This window comes from Pelophylax lessonae (genome assembly GCF_965119305.1).
Source record: "Pelophylax lessonae genome assembly, chromosome: 2".
NCBI lineage: Eukaryota > Metazoa > Chordata > Amphibia > Anura > Ranidae > Pelophylax > Pelophylax lessonae.
The window spans coordinates 612,076,533-612,098,754 of NC_138769.1; the positions used below are offsets into that span (position 1 = coordinate 612,076,533).

The window sequence follows — 22,222 nt, forward strand, 5'->3', positions numbered from 1 at the left end:
GTTATACCACATCTCGTTTGGGGTAATTCAATCTAAACATTATCTTTCGTAGTAATAATGTATTTGTAATGTGTTATTACTTCATTTCAGATCAGTTACTGAGCGTCAGTTAAATGACATGTACACAAAATGGGAGCAGCAGTCCCAGATCCTTAAAGACAGTGATTTTGGCTTCCAGGAGCCAGTCTTGGCTCTGCGTTCTGTCATCCTGGAGACGATGCTGGAGAAGAATGACCCCAATCAGAATGCCCTCAAGCCTATTTTCACAAGGCACTTGGTGCACTTATCTCAAACTGCCAGAACTGCCTCCAACACACAGGTATGTGTGCTGAAATCTCCCCAGAACATAAAGGTCTCCTAACCGCGTTTGCTAATATGATTGCATTGGCACTGCAGACAGCTAAATATAGAGTTGACATTTATATTGGAACTTTTCTCTTTCTCCAAAAGATTTGTAAAATAATACATGTAGTAGTGCAGACTCTGTGCCTACTGACTTGCTTCTCTATGGCCACTAATGAATCAAAACACACAGTGGATGCCCATTTAGAGCTTTCTAATACCTTTCAGCACACCCCTGTCTTTTCTGTATCAGTTTACTGAGAAAGTAGAAGCGCTGACTAACCCTAAACCTGATTTTGTATGATGGCTCAGCATACCGATAAGCCTACGCTTTCATTTTTTAACATCAGCATTGTGATGACAATACAGACAATATATATTTTAAAAATCCAATATGAGCTTACTTGAAAAATCTCTTTTCATGTTGTGAGTGTTGCGGTCTGCTGACCATCTCTATCCACAACTTCCTGGATTCCCTGCATGCTCTGCAGCTTCTCATCTGCTCTTTGCTTTCATTTTCTAAGGACTACATATCCCATGGTACCTTACTGCCTGCAAGCTGTGATCCTATATTGACTTTGCCTCCTGAAACTCTGTAATTCAGAAGGCAGGCTCTGTGAATTCTTTGACACAGCATTCCCTTCTTACATGGCATAGTGAATGTGTGTCACAGAATTCCAGGAGTTGTGGGAATCTTCACAAAGTTTATCAGTTTCAAGATTGTTCAGAGTAGTAGGTGTAGGCTAGAAGTAATTGAAGTATAATGTAGAAATAAATATGGTTTTACATTTAGACCATAGATACTCTTCAAAGTACATTAAACTTTTATTGGATGACTTTAGGGTTGTTGAAGCACTGAGCATCATAAACGCTGTCTTCGCCTTTTATCATAATTTTTTGCATCTCAGTGGTAGCTGATCTCTTCCATCCTGTTTCAGCCACTTCCGGTCTACAGGAAGATTTAGGGTCAGGTGCACAACGTAGCTCAGGACAGGCTTCTTTATAGTGAGAACTGTGGGCCATATTTCTGCAATGTGAGTTAGCTCTGACGCCTCCAATCCCCATCAGAAGTACACAGGAGAGATTGGGAGTCAGTTGCCTGTTGTGTTAACAGAGACTTTGGCTGTAATATGCTAATCTGAAGAGCGGTATATACAGCAAGCATTTACGTGGCTTTCAGCAAGCTTCAGGCATGTTTGTGACAGTTTTTAGAAATAAACCCTGTAGGGTTTAGTAGTGTGAGAGAGGAACCAGTGAGAGATGTGGGGAACCATGGAGGTTGGCACTCCCAGAAGTGTCGCTTTCCCAGAAAACTTCAAAGGACCAATTCTCTGCAGTAGAGCAGCATTGCCATAGTAGGACTACGGCTGGCCATACACTATACAATTTTCTTGTTCAACTTTCCTTTAGATTTACCAAAACCATGTAATATAGGGTCAAACCTAAACACTTTTAATTTGTATGCAGTCAGGCAGGCCCTTGCACTACATAGTTTAAGGTAAATCTAAAGGAAATTGAATAAGAAAATTGTATAGTGTATGGCCAGCCTAAGAGTTTGGTATTACATTTTTTATTTTTTTTGCAAATTTGTGCTTTTCTAAAAGAGTTTTAGCATAAAGAGTGTAATGGCTGTTACCTAATAATAACAGACTTTTCAGCAAGCATTGAATATTGCTTGCTAAAGCTTTGCTGAAACCTATGAACAGCTTGCCTAAAGCAAACTTTGCTTTGCCTTTTCAGGGCTGAAAGGCTGAACTTTGTTCTGTGGAATGAGCATGCTGGAAACCAGCAGCCAACCGGCTCCTAATCAGCGCTCTCAGCCAGTGGCTGAGAGCGCTTACCAGAGTGTTCTGGCAGGGGGCTGCCCCCCCTGTCAGAACACAAAAGAACAAAAGGAAAGATCACTGTACTAACATGGGATTGTTAGTACAGCAGCTCTGGCCGGAGCTGTCAAGTTTTTTTGTGGTGTGTACTAGGCTTTAAGGCAGCCATCGATTGTTGCAGGAAAGAAAATCACTTGGTTTCCCATCAACACAGTGAGTGTTGATGGGAATGCCTCCTATAGAGCTTTTGTGTTCTCCTGGCATGAGAGTGCGGAGAGCTGTCCCTGCCAGGAGAACACAGTGATTATTGCTAGGGTCTATACCCGCTGGCAATACTTGCATGCGAAAATCCAACATTGTTGTTTTTACCCAAGTCGATCCATCAGCCTGCCCATACAGAGTTCCTTCTGAACTGTACGAGATTCGAACCATCTATGGCTGGCTTTATACTAAACCTTTGCCTTAATTTTGATTTTCTTTTAAATCAATTATTGACATTTATTTGATCTGAATAAATGCAGTTATTTAAATTTTAGTATAGGATAGCATTACTAGCTGTTGAATTTTAAATTATTTTCCATCAGATATTTTGGAGCTTAAAATCCAAACCCATGCAGAAATCCTACACATAAAACAATAATTGACTTACTTTCTTTACTTTAGTCAAGCATACTTTTCTCCTAAACATGTTTTTCCTGCCAAGTTCTGAGGCTTATAATGTGTGCTGATTGTTATTTCCTAGCTTCCAGAAAAGGCAATATTCAAGGTTAAGCAACACAACTCGGCACATTTCATAGTGTCTGAATGGCAGCTAGAAGAGGCACAAGTGTTTTGGGCGAAAAAGGAGCACAGTCTTGCATTAGGGATTCTCAGTCAAATGGTGGACAAGCTGGAATCATACAGTTTAGAGGTATGTTGTTCTGTGTCATTAGGCCTGTTGATATCCTGATAGAAGTGATATTTTGAAAAGCATTTCATAAAGCTGACTTATGCTTTTGTTTCAAGGTTGAGAATGACCCAAATCTTCAGCTGATTTATGTGGAGTGTCTGAGGTTAAGTGGAAATTGGCTCTCAGAAACATGTCTGGCAAGTCCTACAGTCATTATGCAGAACTACCTGGAAAAGGTAAGAAGTCGCTGGATTTCATTTGAAAATGAGTATAACAGTCATTGTAACCTGGGTTTTGGTCTTGACTGTACACTATACAGTATATTACAGGGTGAATAATGGCCTTACATCCTAAGCATTATATAATGCTTGGCCAATTTGTTTCCCTCATTGGCTAATGTCTTCTTGGCCTTTCTTGACTATGATCAAAGTAGAAAGACCTCAAAGTTGAGCTGGGATGTAATAAGATTTCCCTGAATTACTGAAGGGACACAGATAATGAAATATACAAAAAAATTGGTTCAATAGTGTTGAGTCCTATTTTCATTTTTTTTAACAGGTTTTTCTATCTATGGATCTGTCCTGGCAGGGTTTTTTTTTTTCTTTGTGAAGTTTCTTTCTTAACCGCTTAACAGCTGCCCAGCGCAGTTTTACTGCGGTAGCTCCGCTCTGTCCCACCTGTATGTCGCTTCGCGGGGCCGCTACCGGGGGCTCGCGTGCCCATTCGCCACAGGGAAAGCCGGTCAGCGGGTCCGGTGGCCGCTATTGCCCCTGGGCATCCGGGATCGCTCCTCGTCAAGACAGAACGTTGTAAACATGGCAGACAGTTATGAACACACGGATCCTGTGTTACTCTTATTTAGGAACACAGGTCCCTGTGTTTATGCAGAAAGCCCACCCCCCCCACAGTTAGAAAGCACCCCCTAGGGACACATTTAACCCTTTGCCCCCTGGTGTTAACCCCTACCCTGCCAGTGTTATTAGTACAGTAACAGTGTCAAAAATGTCAGGTGTCCAATCTGTCTGCCGCAATGTCAGAGTCCCGCTAAAAATCACTGATCGCCGCCATTACTAGTAAAAAAATAAAATTGACAAATCTTTCCCCTAGTTTGTAGACGCGATAATGTTTGCGCAAACCAATCAGTATACACTTATTGGGATTTTTTTTACTAAAAATCTGTGGCAGAATACATATTGGCCTAAAATGATGAAAACATTTGAATTTTACATTTTTTTTATTGAGAATGTTATATAGCAGAAAGTAAAAAATATGTATATTTTTTTCAGAATTGTCGCTCATTTTTTTGTTTATAGCACAAAAAAATAAAAATCACACAGGTGATTAAATACCACCAAAAGAAAGCTCTATTTGTGGGGGAAAAAAACATCAATTTCATTTGGGTACAGTGTTACACGGCCACGCAATTGTCAGTTAAAATAACGCAGTGCCGCATGGCAAAAAATGGCCTGGTCATTAAGGGGGTAAATCCTTCCGGTCCAGAAGTGGTAAAAGGAGAAGTTCAGCTAAAGCTTGTTTGACTGTATTTCTCCTGTGGTGGGTCACAGGAGTGCAGTCCGCTCTGCACTCCTCTGACTTGTTTTCAGCTGACAGCGGGCTGACATTACAGAGCTGGTCCAGACCCGGGCAAGATCGCAACCATATGATTGGGATCCGCCCACATGCCTGGACTGGCACCCGACTCGGCCTCTCAGCAAGTTGTTGAGAGCCTAAGCTGACCTCTCCCAGCCCTCCACAGCCCAGCACACCAATGAGCGCAGGAGGGCAGAGCAGACAGTCACTAGCTCTCTGCTCAGGGAGCTTTGAAAACTGAGCGATTTGTGGTGTTTGGTTGCTCAGTTCTCAGTGTTAGACCAGGCGGGGGACAGATGGAGCATCAGACTGACGCTGCATTCACCTAGAAAGGATGATTCTACAAAAACCCCAATTCCCATACTTCTCTTTTAATGTCTCCCAGCAATTGGGCCACTTTGAAAGTTATTAAATCTGAACAATTCCTATTGATAGATGACCTTACATGATAACAAGAATACACATCTTTACATAGTCACATCATGGCCAGTCATATTTACCATAAGGCATTCAGCTAATGCCTGGAACAGCAAAATAAAAGGCAACGGCACAAAACAACTTTATATACAGTGCTGTGAAAAAGTATTTGCCCCTTCCTGATTTTTTTATTTTTTTTTTTTGCATATTTGTCACACTTCAAACAATACTAAAGTCTTTTTTTTTGTTAAATATAACAAACATGTTCTATTTACCTGCTCTATGCAGTGGTTTTGCACAAAGCAGCCCAGATCCTCCTCTTCTCGGGTCCCTCTTCAGTGCTCCTGGCCCCTCCCTCCTGTTGAGTCCCCCCACAGCAAGCAGTTTGCTATGGGAGTGAGCCGAGCCAAAGCTCCTTGTGTCCATTCAGAGCCGCAGCCTGGCCCCGCCACCTTTTTCTCCTTATTGGCTGACTGGCTTTGATTGATAGCAGTGGGAGCCGATGTGGCTCAGGTGAGCATTAAGGGGGCTGCTGCACACAGAAGACTTTTTATATTAATCAATAGAATGCATTAAGATAAAAAAAAAGAACCTTATGCCTTTACATCCACAATGTTAATATTACACAAAGATAACCTGAGTAAATACAAAATGCATTTTTTTTAAAATGATGCTTTAAGTTGAGGAGAAAAAGCTGTCCAAATTTACCTGAAAAAATAAAATGTGAAAAAGTATTTGCCCCCTCAACCTAATAATGGGTTGTGCCACCCTTGGCGGTAACAACTGCAATCGAGCGCTTGTGATTTCACATTGCTGTGGAGGAATTTTGGCCCACTCGTCTTTGCAGAATTGTTTTACTTCAGCCACATTGGAGAAGGGCCAAATACTTTTTCACAGCACTGTACATTAGATGATTGCTTTTATTTTCTTGTGGTAGAAGACTACCTCTGGATACTTGTAGGTGGTTAGCAACAGAACTGTAGATATATATGTTTTCAGCTTAAAAAACAAATAGCCACTGCCCTCATCTACAACTGGTGTTTGAAGCAAAGAGCACATGGAAGGGTAAAGCATACAAAACAAAACCAAAGAAATTCCCAGCTTGACTTACCGACCAGCTCGCAACCAACCAAATTATCCTATCTAACATATTGAAACACAGTCGCTCTAGCAATTAGTATTATGATAGACACAATAGAGTGATTCACAGCATATATGAAAAAGTTTCAGGTGTAAAGTCCAAAGAAATGTTAAAGTGAGAGTTCTCAATAGGTGATTCGGGACATTAAGCCAAAGGAAGTTGTTATGATAGCATCTTCTCCATACGTGATTCCCATTTAGAAAATCATGCAGACGGCATCCATCCCCATGTGCAACAGTCGTCATCGCACACCACGAGCCCCAGGAAGTGCAAGTTTCTGATTATATGCCAGCCAGCAAGATTTTTTTAGCGTGTTTTTTCTGCATAACTAAGTGAGATTCTACTTCTACTTTTTTTCTTTTTTTTTAAAGTGTCATTAGAATTTACACTTTTTGTCTTTGAGTCTGACAACATGGGTATTACAGTCGGATGACCTTCACTGTGGTCCAAAGGAAGGGTATTCAGCCAAAAGCCCTACTGACCTTTTTTAACCTCCTTAGCGGTATTCCCGAGTGTGGCTCGGGGTGGAATGTTAGTGCCATTAGCGGTAACCCCGAGCCACACTCGGGGTACCGCCAGGGAGCATCTCTGGATCCTGGTAGAGGTTACTTACCTTGTCCCCGGGATCCCGCGATGTGTCCCTGCAGCATACGGCGGCCGGATCTTCTGCCCGATGCTGTGAGCCCCGACTTCCGTCTCCTGCAAGAGTAACGCTCGCAGGGGGGTGGAACCGGCGGCAAATTTGAAAAGTAAAACACACTGATATATTGTAATTCTATTGGATTACATTACAAAACAAAATAAATTGACAACTTATTTATAGTTATTTATTATATTATAATTTATGATTTTGTGTTTCAAACTTTATCATACCCGAGATGTTATAAAGAACGCACAGTAAAAAAAAATCATATGTAAATAGTTGGTTTGGGCTGTTCGTTTTTAAGAATTACTAGCAAAATGGTACCGCTTTCAGCACCTAAAATCAGAAACAATCATACCACCAGGGAGGTTAATAAAGGTCCAGTATTGCTGGTTAACAGGCCTCTTTTCCATTTAAGGTGTCTTTGTCTCTTGTGCTCTGTTGCACATGGGGATGGTTGCTGTCTCCATGGTTTTCTAATTGGGAATTGCGTATGGAGAAGATGTTTTCGTAACAACTTCCTTTGACTTTATTTCCCGAATTACCTTTTGAGAACTCTCACTTTTTTAACTTGTCTTTGGACTTTACACCTGGAACTTTTTCATATATGCTGTGAATCACTCTGGCCATTCCCCTGTCAGAACACAATAGCTCAGCGGTGAAGATTGCTGTAATAACATTGGATTGTTAGTACAGCTTCTCCGACCTAAGCTGTCAGTTTTTCTCTCATTCAACCCACTGATAGTGTGTACCAGGCTGGTGTGTACCAGGCTTAAGAGTCACGAGTTTCTGTAGCTCAGGAAACAGACCTCTCCAAATTCTCCATAGGCTTAACGCAGGGGATGCAACTCTAGCAGGGGTTAATCTCTGTCAGACATTGCTAAGAACTGCACTGACAACAGGATTTACTTGATTGCCATTTCTGAGTCAGTGTTTCGGTTCAGGAAGTAGATGTTGAGCCAGGAGTGTGCGGGAACCAAGATGGCTCTATCCTTTTGGAGAGAAAAAAAACAACAGAGGAAGATATTTTAGGAGTGCTGTGATCTTTGTGAGAAATTATAAATATCAGGAAGTGTTACACATGTTGGTTAGCATGCTTGCACATGAAAAAAATGTATTTGAGGTTAGGTTTTTCATTAAACTCCCTTTTTGATTGGTGGCAGAAGATCAAGGTTCAAGGCTAGGCTTAGATCAGGATTGCAGTTATTTAAAATTATGAATTTCATAAGGAAATCTTGGCTTGGTCCAAAAAGCTTGCCCAAATGTTATTTTATTTTTTTTAAATTAGGTCACAGTTAAAACGTAGATTTAGTTAATTTGTTTTTCCATGTTACAGGCTGTGGAAGTTGCAGAGGACTTCAGCAGTGGTAGCAGTGATGAGCTGCAGGAGGTACGGATGAAAGCATTCCTCTCACTAGCTCGTTTTTCAGATGCCCAATATCAGAGAATTGATAAATATATGAAGTCATCAGAGTTTGAAAACAAGCAGGCATTGCTTGCAAAGGCCAAACACGAGGTAGAATTAATGCGACAGCACAAGGTTCAGACTAACAGGTGGGTGTTTACTCCTGTCTGACTTATATGGCTCTTTTTTTATTTTATTTATTTTTTAATAAAGATTTATTTTTTTGACAGGTGTTTTTTTACATTCTGAAAGTAGATGTGACAATTACATTTTACATGCTTTTTGTTAAAAAATGTTATACTCATGTTTTATATACATGCTTGTAGAATCTCTGTCTGTAAATCAGGGAATGTGGTCAGTATTGCTAGCCATACAGGGCAGGACAATTGTCAGCACCACCGAGCTTGACGGAATATTATCATATGGATAGTGGCTGCATCCTATATGATGCAGTTTCTGCTTTGATATTCAGACATTTGCAGGTGCTGTGGCTACCTGAATACTATAGCCACCAGTGCAGATACCTCTAGCCATGCTGATTTTTCTTTCATTCATCCTATTGAGTATCTTGTAGTGTATTTGTAGCCCATCTCTGCTGATCAGTTGTTTGCTCAGATTACATGAGAAGTTATTAGACAATTAGTCCTCATTTACACTGGTGCGACTTGTCATGTGATTTGACAGGTCAAATCACATGACAAGTTGCACCCTATTGATTGCACTGTTGAACTGTTCAAATCGGTGCAACGCCGACTTTGCGGTGCAACACGGTTTGAAAAAGTAGTTCCTGCACTACTTTTGGCAATTTCAAATGCAACTTGCATAGACATATGTGCATGAAGTCGCACAGATGTCAGCTAAGTTGCACCTGAAGTCGCACTGAAATGTGGCTTTGAAATTCAAATTTCAAGTGAAGTCGCACTATTTTAAAGGCTCATTCAGTGTGAAACCAGGGTTTAGTCCAAAAACCCTTGAGCTTATGGACACTTTCATGAAATTTCCAATTGTTTCCAATTGAAGTTTCCAATTTGCTCTTCTCCTATTGTTATGGGTGTACTCACTGGCTCTCCAGCAGAGTTTGAGGTGTGTAAGTATGCTTATTATGGGAAGTAAACACTTACATATATCCTTCCTGATAAGGGAAGAATGAAAGATCACAGATGCACAACACAAAGCACAATGGTAAAAGAGACCAGTAAAAACACACAGCTGATAGCGACCACTCAAACTGCCATTGCTGGCAGCTAACCAACCATGGGTAACATTATCCCACCTTCAGTACAAGGGACTTGACCCCAGTGTTGGTAGTAACTGCGTTTAAGTAAACGGCGTTACTTAACGCAGTTACTTTTGAGGGTAACGAGTAATCTATCAGATTACTCGTTTTCTCATTGTAACACCGCTGCCGGTACTTTCGGCTGCGTTACCGCAATTACATCTACCGCCACTAGATGGCAGTAGATGTAATTGTAATTCCCCCTCTCCTCTATGACCGAGGACGAGAGAGGAGGAGGAGACTGTGAGTGAGCAGAGAGGACGAGCGCGGACCCCGGACTGAGTGAGTACAGCACGCCCAGCAGCAGCCAGCCAGCCACCACCATCATCCCCAGCCACCACCACCATCATCCCCAGCCACCACCACCATCATCCCCAGCCACCACCACCATCATCCCCAGCCACCACCATCATCCCCAGCCACAACCACCATCATCCCCAGCAACCACCATCATCCCCAGCAACCACCATCATCCCCAGCCACCACCATCATCCCCAGCCACCCACCACCACCCCCAGCCACCCACCACCACCATCATCCCCAGCAACCACCATCATCCCCAGCAACCACCATCATCCCCAGCCACCACCATCATCCCCAGCCACCCACCACCACCATCATCCCCAGCAACCACCATCATCCCCAGCCACCACCATCTTCCCCAGCCACCCACCACCACCATCATCCCCAGCAACCACCAACATCATCCCCAGCCACCACCACCATCATCCCCAGCCACCACCACCATCATCCCCAGCCACCACCACCATCATCCCCAGCCACCACCACCATCATCCCCAGCCACCACCACCATCATCCCCAGCAACCACCACCATCATCCCCAGCCACCACCATCATCCCCAGCCACCACCACCATCATCCCCAGCCAGCCACCACCACCATCATCCCCAGCCACCACCACCATCATCCCCAGCCAGCCACCACCACCATCATCCCCAGCCAGCCACCACCACCATCATCCCCAGCCAGCCACCACCATCATCATCCCCAGCCAGCCATCATCATCCCCAGCCAGCCACCACCATCATCATCCCCAGCCAGCCACCACCATCATCATCCCCAGCCAGCCACTACCATCATCATCCCCAGCCAGCCACCACCATCATCATCCCCAGCCAGCCACCACCATCATCATCCCCAGCCAGCCACCACCATCATCATCCCCAGCCAGCCACCGCCATCATCCCCAGACAGCCACCGCCATCATCCCCAGCCAGCCACCACCATCATCCCCAGCCAGCCACCACCATCATCCCCAGCCAACCACCAGCAGCAGCCAGCCACCACCATCCCCAGCCAGCCACCACCATCACCAGCATCCCCAGCCAGCCACCACCATCACCAGCAGCCAGCCACCACCACCAGCAGCAGCAGCCAGCCACCGCCACCTCCAGCAGCAGCCACCAGCAGCAGCCAGCCACCAGCAGCCAGCCAGGCAGCACTGCAGCAGCAGCACAGGTACAAAAAAAAAAATACGGTTACTCACAGTCAGGACAGGAGGGCTCGGGACTCAGACCCCCACCACCAGTGTGCCACACCACCACCAGCCACTACCAGCAGCCATACACTCCAGGCAGCAGACGCAGGTACCACTCAGCAAATACCACTCAGGTACCAGTGTACCACGCAGCCAGCCAGTACCACTCAGCAAATACCACTCAGGTACCGTACCAGTGTACCACGCAGTTACCACTAAGAAAATACCACGCAGGTACCACTCAGCAAATACCATGCAGGTACCACTAAGCAAATACCACACATACAAGGGGCATACAAGTTATTTGACATATTTGATTATTTTTATAAAGTAACGCGATAGTTACTTTCCCTGGTAATTGAGTTACATCAGTAAAAAAGTAACTCAGTCACTAACTCAGTTACTTTTTGGGAGAAGTAACTAGTAACTATAACTAATTACTTTTTTTAAGTTACATGACCAACACTGCTTGACCCCCGTCGTCATTTATCACTTCTGTCATTTATGACTTACCCTGCCTTACTTTGCATTGTGGAGGCAGTAATCATGTTAAATGCAGCGTTCTCAAGGCTAAAGCCTCTAGCATGTCAAACATTGAGCAGCACAGCAGTTACATCTCCAAATTTTCTAAAACTATAAGTCAGAGGCACAGTACCTTAGATCTTGCGCTAGAGATATTCAGCTATGTGACTGTTCCTGCAGGGATCTCTAGGCACCCTCACATGCAAGAAAGAGCACTGTTATTTTCAGTGAAAATTCGGGAAAAAAAGTACAAATTTCAAGGTACTGGTTGGGTAGAGGGAATACATCTAGATGCTCCAAAAACATAGCAAATTTTCACGTCTGCATTCAGGTCCACCCATCCACTAAGGGACACAGTGAATGAATAAAGAACCAGAAATTGAGAGGTCCCTGGCTTGTATATCCAGTAACATGTTCATGATTTATAAAAAAAAAAAAAAAGCTACTCACACCCTGTTCCAAGCCCCTTAAACTAATCTAAGCCTCAGCCTTCCCCCTACCTCCTCAGATCTATAAAAGGGGACTACTGTGCAGGGGTCAGGAAATCTAGACAAGATTTCAAGAAGAAGGCTGTAAAAGCTACAGGAGGATGCCACCATCAGGGAGAATATAAGATAAGGCTGGGTAGTTGTTGTTTTTCTTTTCTTTTTTCAAATCCCGAGATTATCTATTATTGCTCCATTTGCTTAACAATGTACAAAGTTGTAATTTTGCTGCTTCTGTTGAAAACAACTGAATAATCCAGTGAAAATGTGATTGCCTGGCCAGGTATACTGTGAAGGTGCAACGAGAGCTGGAGTTGGATGAATGTGAAATTGCAGCTTTGAAAGAAGACCGGATGCGTTTTCTGCGTACAGCTATAAAGAACTATATTAGCTGTCTGGTGTCTGGAGAGGAACACAACATGTGGATCTTCCGCCTCTGCTCTCTCTGGCTGGAGAATTCCCGGGTGCCTGAAGTTAACAACATCATGAAGGTTATTTTTTAATCTAACATTTATAAAGTTAACAATAATGTGCAGAGATTGCTAGTGTACATTCTTCCTTCTGCCATGTCTCCACTGGGTTACATTTTGAGATATATGCAGGTAAAACATTAGAGAGTGCCAAAATAAAAGTATGTTTGGATCTCAACCCCTTCCCATCCTCAGTCTGTAAAATTAACTTTCACTGTATGCACATGGTGGGAAAGATAAAAACGTAATTCCCACAATACTCTTCCCATACGACTATATGTGCATTTACATATTTTGCAAGTAATTACATCCAAAAGGCCTGAGACTGCTACCAGAGGCTGTCATCTAGTATATGATTTTAGAACTGCCACTTTAGTGACACTATATTATTCTCCATTGCTTCTTCCCTAGCAGCTGCATAACAGATGTTAGCCAGGGAGGGGAGGGGCAGAGTAGCTGGACCAGCACAGGGGGTAAATAGACATTATGGGAAGAGGGAAGGGCTATGTCATGCAAGGCGGGAAGGGCTGTACTAGAAAATTGACTCCTCCTAGACTAGTCAAACCTCCCTTTTACTAACACCTCCTTGTCTCTACTAATGATTAGCAACCAAACGGTATGGGTCCAAATTATGTGTCACCTTGTCAGCTCTGCTTTTTTAGTGAACAGCTGTGTTGGATTTGAGTGTAAAAGAAAACCTTTTAAAATGAGAAAGTTCAGTGTTTAATGAAAAGAACAAAAATGACAGTTCTGCCATCTACTTATCAATAATCTGTTTTACCTATCTTACAAATGGAATTTACTGCTACACAGATGTTAAGCTTATTGTTTATGATCCTTTTCCATGTAGGAGGAGTCAGAAAGGATTCCTTCCCACAAGTTCCTCCCTCTAATGTACCAGCTGGCTGCTCGCATGGGGACCAAGAACATGGGAAGACAGGAGTTTCATGAAGTGCTCAACAATGTAAATATCCAGCCTAAATCAACGATGCATCTACAATAAGCCATTGCCTCAAGTGATAAGATTCTATTTCCACCTTTAGATTTTTACATATGGAGAAAAAAAGTGTTACTTTAACACTAATTTAATTGTTCTTATGCTATGATTATAGATTAAATCATATTTAACAGCTTTAATGCTTTGTATGAAACAGGTTACAATCTGTAATGTCTGTAACAGATTTAATTATCCGGTTGGTAGGTAAACTGGTAATATATCTGTGTAATGTTTCTTATACTTTATGTGGGTATTTATAATGTATAAATGTACACACATAAAATATATGGTTTTATCAATTCCAGCAAGGCTTTTTAATCTGAACTCCTAGCAGTTCTAAAGAGCTAGCTTGGAATTCACTTATGGACTAACATTACTAAACTCATTTTTTATAGGACTATCATACATACCTAACTATGTCTTAATACTAGCTTCCTGTATTTTTCTGCACAACACCACTGGGATAAGTAGGGTTGCACTTTGAGCCGGTCTGAATTGACCACATTGTACAGAGATGTTTAGTATTGTAACCTCGTGAGAAGAGAGAGCAGATTGATGATCTCATTGGTGGCTTCTGTTAATTCATTGTCCAGCCACAGGCTGGTTCAGGTTCTAAACTAGACTACACAACCTAATTTTTCCAGCACACACTACCTGTACACCACATGGGAGAACTGACCACATAGGGGACAATGCATTCTTCCTTGTATTGTGGTTGGACTGTGCCGGAATAGCCGCCCAACGCATTCCCATCACACCTGGTGTGAATATACTGTCAAAGTCAGAAGAATGGAGGCTTTTAAAGCTGCAACTCCATGTTACTGTCCATTGTTTTAAAATGGTATTTTCAGCATGCTCAAATAGGAGTGATGGTCAAGTGTGTGCAAACTTCCCGCCTTATAGTGTAGCGTATCATTATTTTATGAAAGTTCCCGCTTTGTAAAAAATAAATACTTTCATGTTTCAATGTCTGTAAACTGCAGAGAGTTGTGTTGAGATTTGGAGATTTTAGTTTTTTTACATTTGTCAGTTGTTCTCCCTTTGTCAGGAATAAATATAGCAGTTAGAAACTGGTTTTATTTTAGCAGCTTCTTAGTTTAAATGTAATTAATAATGATTTAAAAAAAAAAAAAGGAAAACAAGAAAATACCGTTGGCACATTTTGAGATTACATAGTGGCTCACAATTAGGGCTTCTCTGGTGCATTGTAAAAAGCAGTCATGTGCTGTAATTCATATTGGTCAGAAATTGGTTTTAGTTTGACATCCCTAAGTCAATGAAAGCAGATACTTAATTGAATACTATAGATTTATGGACTTCGTTACGTGTTGCACTGTGTTGAATTAAGCCCTCGGTTTTTTTTTTTTTTTTATATTTGTTAATAAATAGAGTGGTGGTAACACGCATTCCTTTATTTCTTACTAGCTGATTAGCAGAACCTCTTTGAATCACCCATACCATACGCTGTTCATTATCTTGGCTCTGGCAAACGCCAACAAAGATGACATGGTAATAAAATCGGACACCACAAAAAAGAGTCGCCTTACAAAGAATGTCCCAAAGAAGATTTCCCAGACTGATGAGGTAGTATTTTTATTTCCTTATTAATACTAATTAGGCTATAAGCTAAATATTATCAGTATGTACTAGGGCTGCAACTAACAGTTATTTTCATGATCGATTAGTTTGCCGATTATTGTGTCGATTAATCAGATAAAAACCTCAAAAAAAGTGTGATGTATAATTTAGTTAATATGTAAAGTTAAAAAAAAAAAAAAAAAAATACAATTTATTGCCATTTGAACCACTTGGGGTCAGGTTTACTGTTTGCACTGAGTAAAGCGCTTATCTTAGCATAATGTTGCACAGATTAATTTTTATGTGAGATTCCTATCACCTAGGCATCATAGTTGTTTAATCTTATACAAACAATAGTGCGCTGTCCCTCTCTAAGTGGTTAAGTGAACATGTGTAAATAATCACATTATATAAACATATCACATGAATGAAAACTGTGAAAATCTAGTGCCAATTAACACAGAAATAAAAAGCATATAAAAAGAATTCACATAACAATGATCCAAAATAATGTAAAGTGCAATATAATAGTCCATTATAGATAAACAATGAAACAAGGTGCTTGATGTGCATTTACTTTCCAAAAGTGCTCAGAGGTGCTCCTTAAAGACAAGTTTGCTGCTTACCCCACAGAGTGGATCCGGAAATACAGGGATCACATAAGCCTGTACTCCATCCAGCATTGCATATCAGTGGATATCCCCAATCACAAACTTCATGTTGATCCAATAGCCAAGAAAGACTCAATTTCCTCTTAAATGCTCATCAGGGATAATCATACAAAGCAAGCAGGGAGAATCTCATAGTGTAATACAGCAACCAGATTGTTTTTTGATAAAAGCTTGCGAGTCTTTCTTGGCTATTGGTAAGTGGCCATTGGCCAACTTGTCTTTAAGAAGCACCTCTGAGCATTCTGCACTTTTGGAAAGTGATTGCACATCAAGCACCTTGTTTCATTGTTTATCTATAATGGACTATTATTGCACTTTACAATTTTTTGGATAAGATTTTTTGGATAACTCATGTTATGTGAATTATTTTTATATGCTTTTTATTTCTGTGTTGATTTGCACAGTTTTCATTCATGTGATCTCTTTGTATAATGTGATTTACACATGTTCAGTTAACCACTTAGAGCAGGGGTGTCAAACTCAATTTCATAGTGGGCCGCATCAGCATTATGGTTGCTCTTAAAGGGCCGGTTATATCTGTAAGATTAGATGTCCAGAGCAACCCACTCCCCTTACATGAGATGTCAAGAGCCCCCCACCATTATAGGTCAAGAGTCACCCACCCTTCCTTACATCACAATGCACCCCCTTACCTTATGCTACTGCAAGGAAAAAGATGCGGGGTGTTCTGAAAAGAAGAAAGTGCAAGGTCTGGAGGAGGACCAGAGGAGGGCTGGAGTAAGCTTACAGATTCTGCTGAATGCCGAGACCAGGGGAGGCAGAGACAAGGTGGTGATGTGGCTGCACAGAGAGGTGCAGGATCTGTAGGAGGAGTTCTACCCTCCTCTCTGCTGCAGACTGCTTAGAAGGGGGGGTGGGCAAAGACGAGCCTTTCTGCAGCAGCACAGAGAAGCACAGGATCTGGCAAAGGAGTTCTGTCCTCTCTGCTGCCGACTACTGAGACAAGGTGGGGGCAGAGACAAGGGGGGTGCTGCAGCTGCAGGAAAGGTGCGAGGGCCACACGAGATGGCCTGGGGGGCCGCATTTGGCCTGCAGGCCTTGTGTTAACACCTGAGACTTAGAGGGACAGCACACTATTGCTTGTATAAGATTTGTTATTTACCTTGTATCGGCTGTTCTTTAGTCTGCAGCAGTCCCATTAGGGTGTATTCAATTAGACCCCACCCTGAGATTACCAAGCGCAGGATATTTTTTGTTTTAGAATTATACCGTAGTTGTTTAAAGCACCTAGAGCTCCCTTTAAAGCTTTATACTATTTGTAAATACTGTGTACATTACACAAAAAGTGTGTAGAGCAGCAAGGGCAACACCACAAGTATTTTTACATATAGAAGGACCTGTGGCACAGTATACATATTTTTTTTTTTTTTCATTTAGGACTACTAATTGCATTGCTAAGTGGTATTAAAGCATTGTTTTTTATATACTTACCTGCTCTGTGCAGTGGTTTTGCACAGAGCAGCTCCAAACCTCTAAAGGGCCATACACACTATAAGATTTTCTGAAGACTTTTTCCTTTAGATTTACCAAAACCATATAATATGAGGTCAAACCTAAACACTTTCAATTTGTATGTAATCTGGCAGGCCCTTGCACTACATAGAAAAGGTAAATCTGAAGGAAATCTAACCACAAAAGTTGGATAGTGTGTATCCAGCTTTAGGGTCCACCAGAGGATCTCCTTGAGCATTGCCCCAGAGAAAGCCACTTGCCCTGGGGGCCCTGCTGCGTGCTCGCCCCCGAGCCTCTGCTCAATGCATCCATAGGACACACAGAGGCGCTACTTTGCCCTGCCCTCCGCTCTTTCCTTATTGGCTCCCTGGCTGTGATTGATAGCCAATGGGCTCCCGCTGCTGTCCCAGCGAATGAGGAGGGAGAGTTCCAGGACAGCCGAGGCTATCGTGAACATCGCTACATCGGAGGGAGCTCAGGTAAGGATTGGGGGGCTGGGGAGAGGGGGGAGGTGCTGCGAACATAAGGTTTTTTACCTTCATGTATTGAATGCATGAAGGTAAAAAAACCTTCAGCATTTAAAACCAATTTAACATAAGAGGATTCACCTTGGGAATGCACAAATACTGCCTAAAGATGGCCTGTACTCTGTACCTCTTAGAAGTATCATTGTAAGAAAAAATAAATAAATCTTTACGTTAAGCTTTGGCAAAAGACAGGAATTTATATAAGTGCTGGGCACTATGCCACCAAATAAACCCTTTTAATTAAATTTTGTAATGTAATCACACTATACAGTAATAAATATACATCCTTTTTCCAGTGAAAGGTTAAATTAGGCTTTAAGCACTATTCTGTAGGTTCTTGGCTCATACGGTGAGAACCATTTGCAGAAATGTATTAAAACTGTGGTGGGGGATGTAATGTCTAAAACGTACTGTCATAGCTTGATATGGTTTCATGATACTGTGGAGTTTACACTGTTTTGCTGTATGTAATATGTAAAATAGAACTACAAAAGAGACTGGCAAAGTGCATGTCTAATATTTGGATTGGCCAACTGAATCCTCTTGGCTAACTGCATCAGTAAACACATTCGAAGAACTGGGTTGCTTATTGGTACTAGTCTTGATGTTGCCATTTTTGTTGTGCTGCATGCAGCAAGCTGGTAGTGGAGATGAAAGGAATGGAGTCAGAATTTAGTTCCTGTATTGGCTTGTATATCAACTGTTGTCCCATTGCTAAAAAAAGTACCGTATTTATCGGCGTATAACACGCACCTCAATATTTGGAGAGAAATTTCAGGAAAAAAGCTTAAATTTAACCGCTTGCCGACCGCCGCACGACTATTTACTGCGGCGGTCAGCCCCTCACAGGCAAAGTGATGTAGTACTACTCCCGCTCGCTCACGGACCCCTCTGTGCGAGTGACCGGCGGACCCCATGTCCGCCGGTCACTCGCGATCGTCGGTTACACCGGGAGAAAGGCAGGCGGCTAATGTAAACAAAGCCGCCTGCATTCTCCCCTGTGTAACAGCACAGATCATACAGTCCTGCTATGTAGGACCATTGATCTCTGCTGTTACACACACAGCCACATCCAATCACAGTTAGAATCACGCTCCTAGGGACACACTTAACCCCTCCCTCTCAAATAAAGTTAACCCCTTCCCTGCCAGTGTCATTTTTACAGTGACAGTGCATATCTATAGCACTGATTACTGTAGTAATGTCACTGGTAACCCCAAAAGTGTCAAAAATGTCAGTCAAGGGTCCGATCTGTCCGCCGCAATGTCGCAGTCCCGCAAAAAAAATCACAAATCGCCGCCATTACTCATTAAAAAAAAAACAATAAAAAGAACAAAAAACTTTCCCTTAGTTAGTAAACGCAATAACTTTTGCGCAAACCAATCAAAATCCGCTTTTTGCAATTTTTTTTTTTTTTTTATCAAACATATGTAGCAAAAAACAAATTGGCCTAAAATGATAAAAAAAAAAATTAGATTTTTAAATTTTTTTGGGGGGGAATTTCATATAAAAGAATTTGAAAAATATTGTTATTTTTGCAAAATTGTCGCTCTTTTTTTATTTATAGCGCATGATCAAAAAATCGCACAGGTGATCAAACTCCACCAAAAGAAAGCACTGTTTGTGAGAAAAAAAAGGATGTCAAATTCATTTGGGTACAGCGTCGCACGACCGCGCAATTGTCCGTTAAAGCGGAGTTCCAGCCATTTACTCACCTGTCCAACGGTCCAGCGATGCGGCCGCCGGAAGCCTCGATCCTCTCCCTCGGCGCCGGCATCACTGCTGTGGGCACCCGGCTGTTACAGTTTGCGGCTTCACAGCCGGGTACCCACTGCGCATGCGCGAGTCGGGCTGCGCGCCGTGATTGGCCGGCAATCTTCTGGGACCTCTGACGTGTCCCAGAAGATTGCAGGGAGGGAGGGGGAGAGGAGAACTTCCGCTCAGGGCGCCGCGGCGCTCCGAGCGGAAGTGGGAGCGGGTACCTGTCAAAACTAGGTACCGGCTCCCCCCCCCAAAAAATGACATGCCAAATGTGGCATGTCGGGGGGTCAGGACTCCCTAAAGCGGAAGTTCCACTTTTGGGTGGAACTCCGCTTTAAGTGCCGAATCGCAAAATAGGCCCTGTTCAGGATGGGGGTAAAATCTTCCGGGGCTTAAGTGGTTAAAATAAACAGCTTTGAACTCAGAACATTTTTTTTTTTTTTTTTTAAATCAAATGACATCTCATCAGTGCCCATGAATGCAGCCTCATCAGCAGTATCCAGCAATGCATCCTCATCAGCAGTGTCCATATATGCAGCCTCATCAGCAGTGTCCATATATGCAGCCTCATCAGCAGTGTCCATATATGCAGCCTCATCAGCAGTGTCCATATATGCAGCCTCATCAGCAGTGTCCATATATGCAGCCTCATCAGCAGTGTCCATATATGCAGCCTCATCAGCAGTGTCCATATATGCAGCCTCATCAGCAGTGTCCATATATGCAGCCTCATCAGCAGTGTCCATATATGCAGCCTCATCAGCAGTGTCCATATATGCAGCCTCATCAGCAGTGTCCATATATGCAGCTTCATCAGCAGTGTCCATATATACAGCCTCATCAGCAGTGTCAATATATGCAGCCCATCAGCAGTGTCAATATATGAAGCCCATCAGCAGTGTCAATATATGCAGCCTCGCAATCGCAGTGTCCAAATATGCAGCCTCGCAAGCGCCATTGGAACTGTCCGAATATGTTTTAAAAAAGGCCAGGAAGCATCGCCCGAGAGCAGAAGGGGCGGGCTGGGCCGAGGAGAAGGAAGGACGAGCTGTCATAAGAGCAGAAGGGGGCGGGCGGGCCGGGCCAAGGAGAAGGGAGAAGGAGAGAGCGCAGTCATCGGAAGTCCCCCCTATGACAGACGTCACACGTCTCGACAGAGGAGGCGGGACTTCCGATGACTGCGCTCTCGCTCGTTCTCCCTTCTGCTCGGCCCGGCCCGCCCCCTTCTGCTCTCGGCGATGCTTCCTGGCCTTTTTTTTTTTTAATATCGGCATATAACACGCACTGCTGCTTTTTCCTCCATTTTTAGGAGGAAAAAGTGCGTGTTATATGCCGATAAATACGGTATTTCAAATGGCTAGATATACAGCTGCGTCTCAAAAAATTAGAATATCATCAAAAAATGAATTTATTTCAGTAATTCAATTCAAAAAGTGAAACTGATATATTATATAGAGTCATTACACACAGAGTGATATATTCCAAGCATATCTTTCTTTTAATTTTGATGATTATGGCTTACAGCTAGTGAAAACCCAAAATTCTGTATCACAGAAAATTAGAATTCCATATTATATTTTTTTTACACAAGACCAATAAAAAGAATTTTTATTACAGAAATGTTGGCTTATTAAAAAGTATGTCAGAGTACAGTACAATATGCACTCAATACTTGGTCGGACTCCTTTTGCATACATTACTGCATCAATGCGGTGTGGCATGGAGGCGATTAGCCTGCTGAGGTGTTATGGAAGGCCAGTTTGCTTTGATAGCAGCCTTCAGCTCGTCTTCATTGTTGGGTCTGGTGTCTCTCATCTTCTTCTTGACAATACCCCACAGATTATCTATGGGGTTTAGGTCAGGCGAGTTTGCTGGCCAATCAAGCACAGTGATACCGTGATCATTAAACCAGGTATTGGTGCTTTTGGCAGTGTGGGCAGGTGCCAAGTCCTGCTGGAAAATGAAATCAGCATCTCCATAAAGCTGGTCAGCAGAGGGAAGCATCAAGTGCTCTAGAGGGCTGTGCTGACTTTGGATAAAACTCAGTGGACCAACACCAGCAGATGACATGGCTTTCAAATCATCACGGACTGTAAAAACTTCACATTGGACCTCATGCAACTTGGATTCTGTGTCTCTGCACTCTTCCTGCAGAGTCTGGGACCTTGATTTCCAAATTAATTGCTAAATTTGCATTCATCTGAAAAGAGTACTTTGGACCACTGTGTAACAGTCCGGTCCTTTTTCTCCTTAGCCCAGATAAGATGCTTCTAATGTTGTCTCTGGTTCAATAGTGGCTTGACATAAGTAATGTGACAGTTGTAGCCCATGTCCTGGTTACATCTGTGTGTGGTGGCTCTTGAAGCACTGACACCAGCTGTAGTCCACTCCTTGTGAATCTCCCCCAAATTCCTGAATGGCCTTTGCTTCACAATCCTCTCAAGGCTGCAGTTATCCCTGTTAGTTGCGCACCTTTTTCTACCACACTTTTTCCTTTCACTCAACTTTTCATTAATATGCTTGAATACAGCTCTCAGTTATCAGCCAGCCTCTTTAGCAATGATGTTTTGTGACTTACCCTCCTTGTGGACGGTGTCAATGACTGTCTTCTGGACAACTGCCAAGTTAGCAGTCTTCCCCATAACTTACTGCACAAAACTGAGAGACAATTTAAAGGTTTAGGAAACTTTTACAGGTGTTTTGAGATAATTAGC

General features: G+C 42.7%; 1 protein-coding gene across 2 annotated transcripts in view; it reads left to right on the top strand.

The window, feature by feature from the left end:
* Positions 1–22,222, top strand: part of ATM (ATM serine/threonine kinase) — a 276,722-nt gene that overhangs the window by 187,841 nt on the left and 66,659 nt on the right. For both annotated transcript variants that reach the window (XM_082248434.1, XM_082248435.1), the window contains exons 45-51: positions 91–319; positions 2,908–3,075; positions 3,171–3,290; positions 8,182–8,399; positions 12,315–12,522; positions 13,352–13,465; positions 14,924–15,082. In XM_082248434.1, coding sequence (XP_082104560.1) covers positions 91–319; positions 2,908–3,075; positions 3,171–3,290; positions 8,182–8,399; positions 12,315–12,522; positions 13,352–13,465; positions 14,924–15,082 — 1,216 coding nt within the window. The remainder of the gene's footprint in view (positions 1–90; positions 320–2,907; positions 3,076–3,170; positions 3,291–8,181; positions 8,400–12,314; positions 12,523–13,351; positions 13,466–14,923; positions 15,083–22,222) is intronic.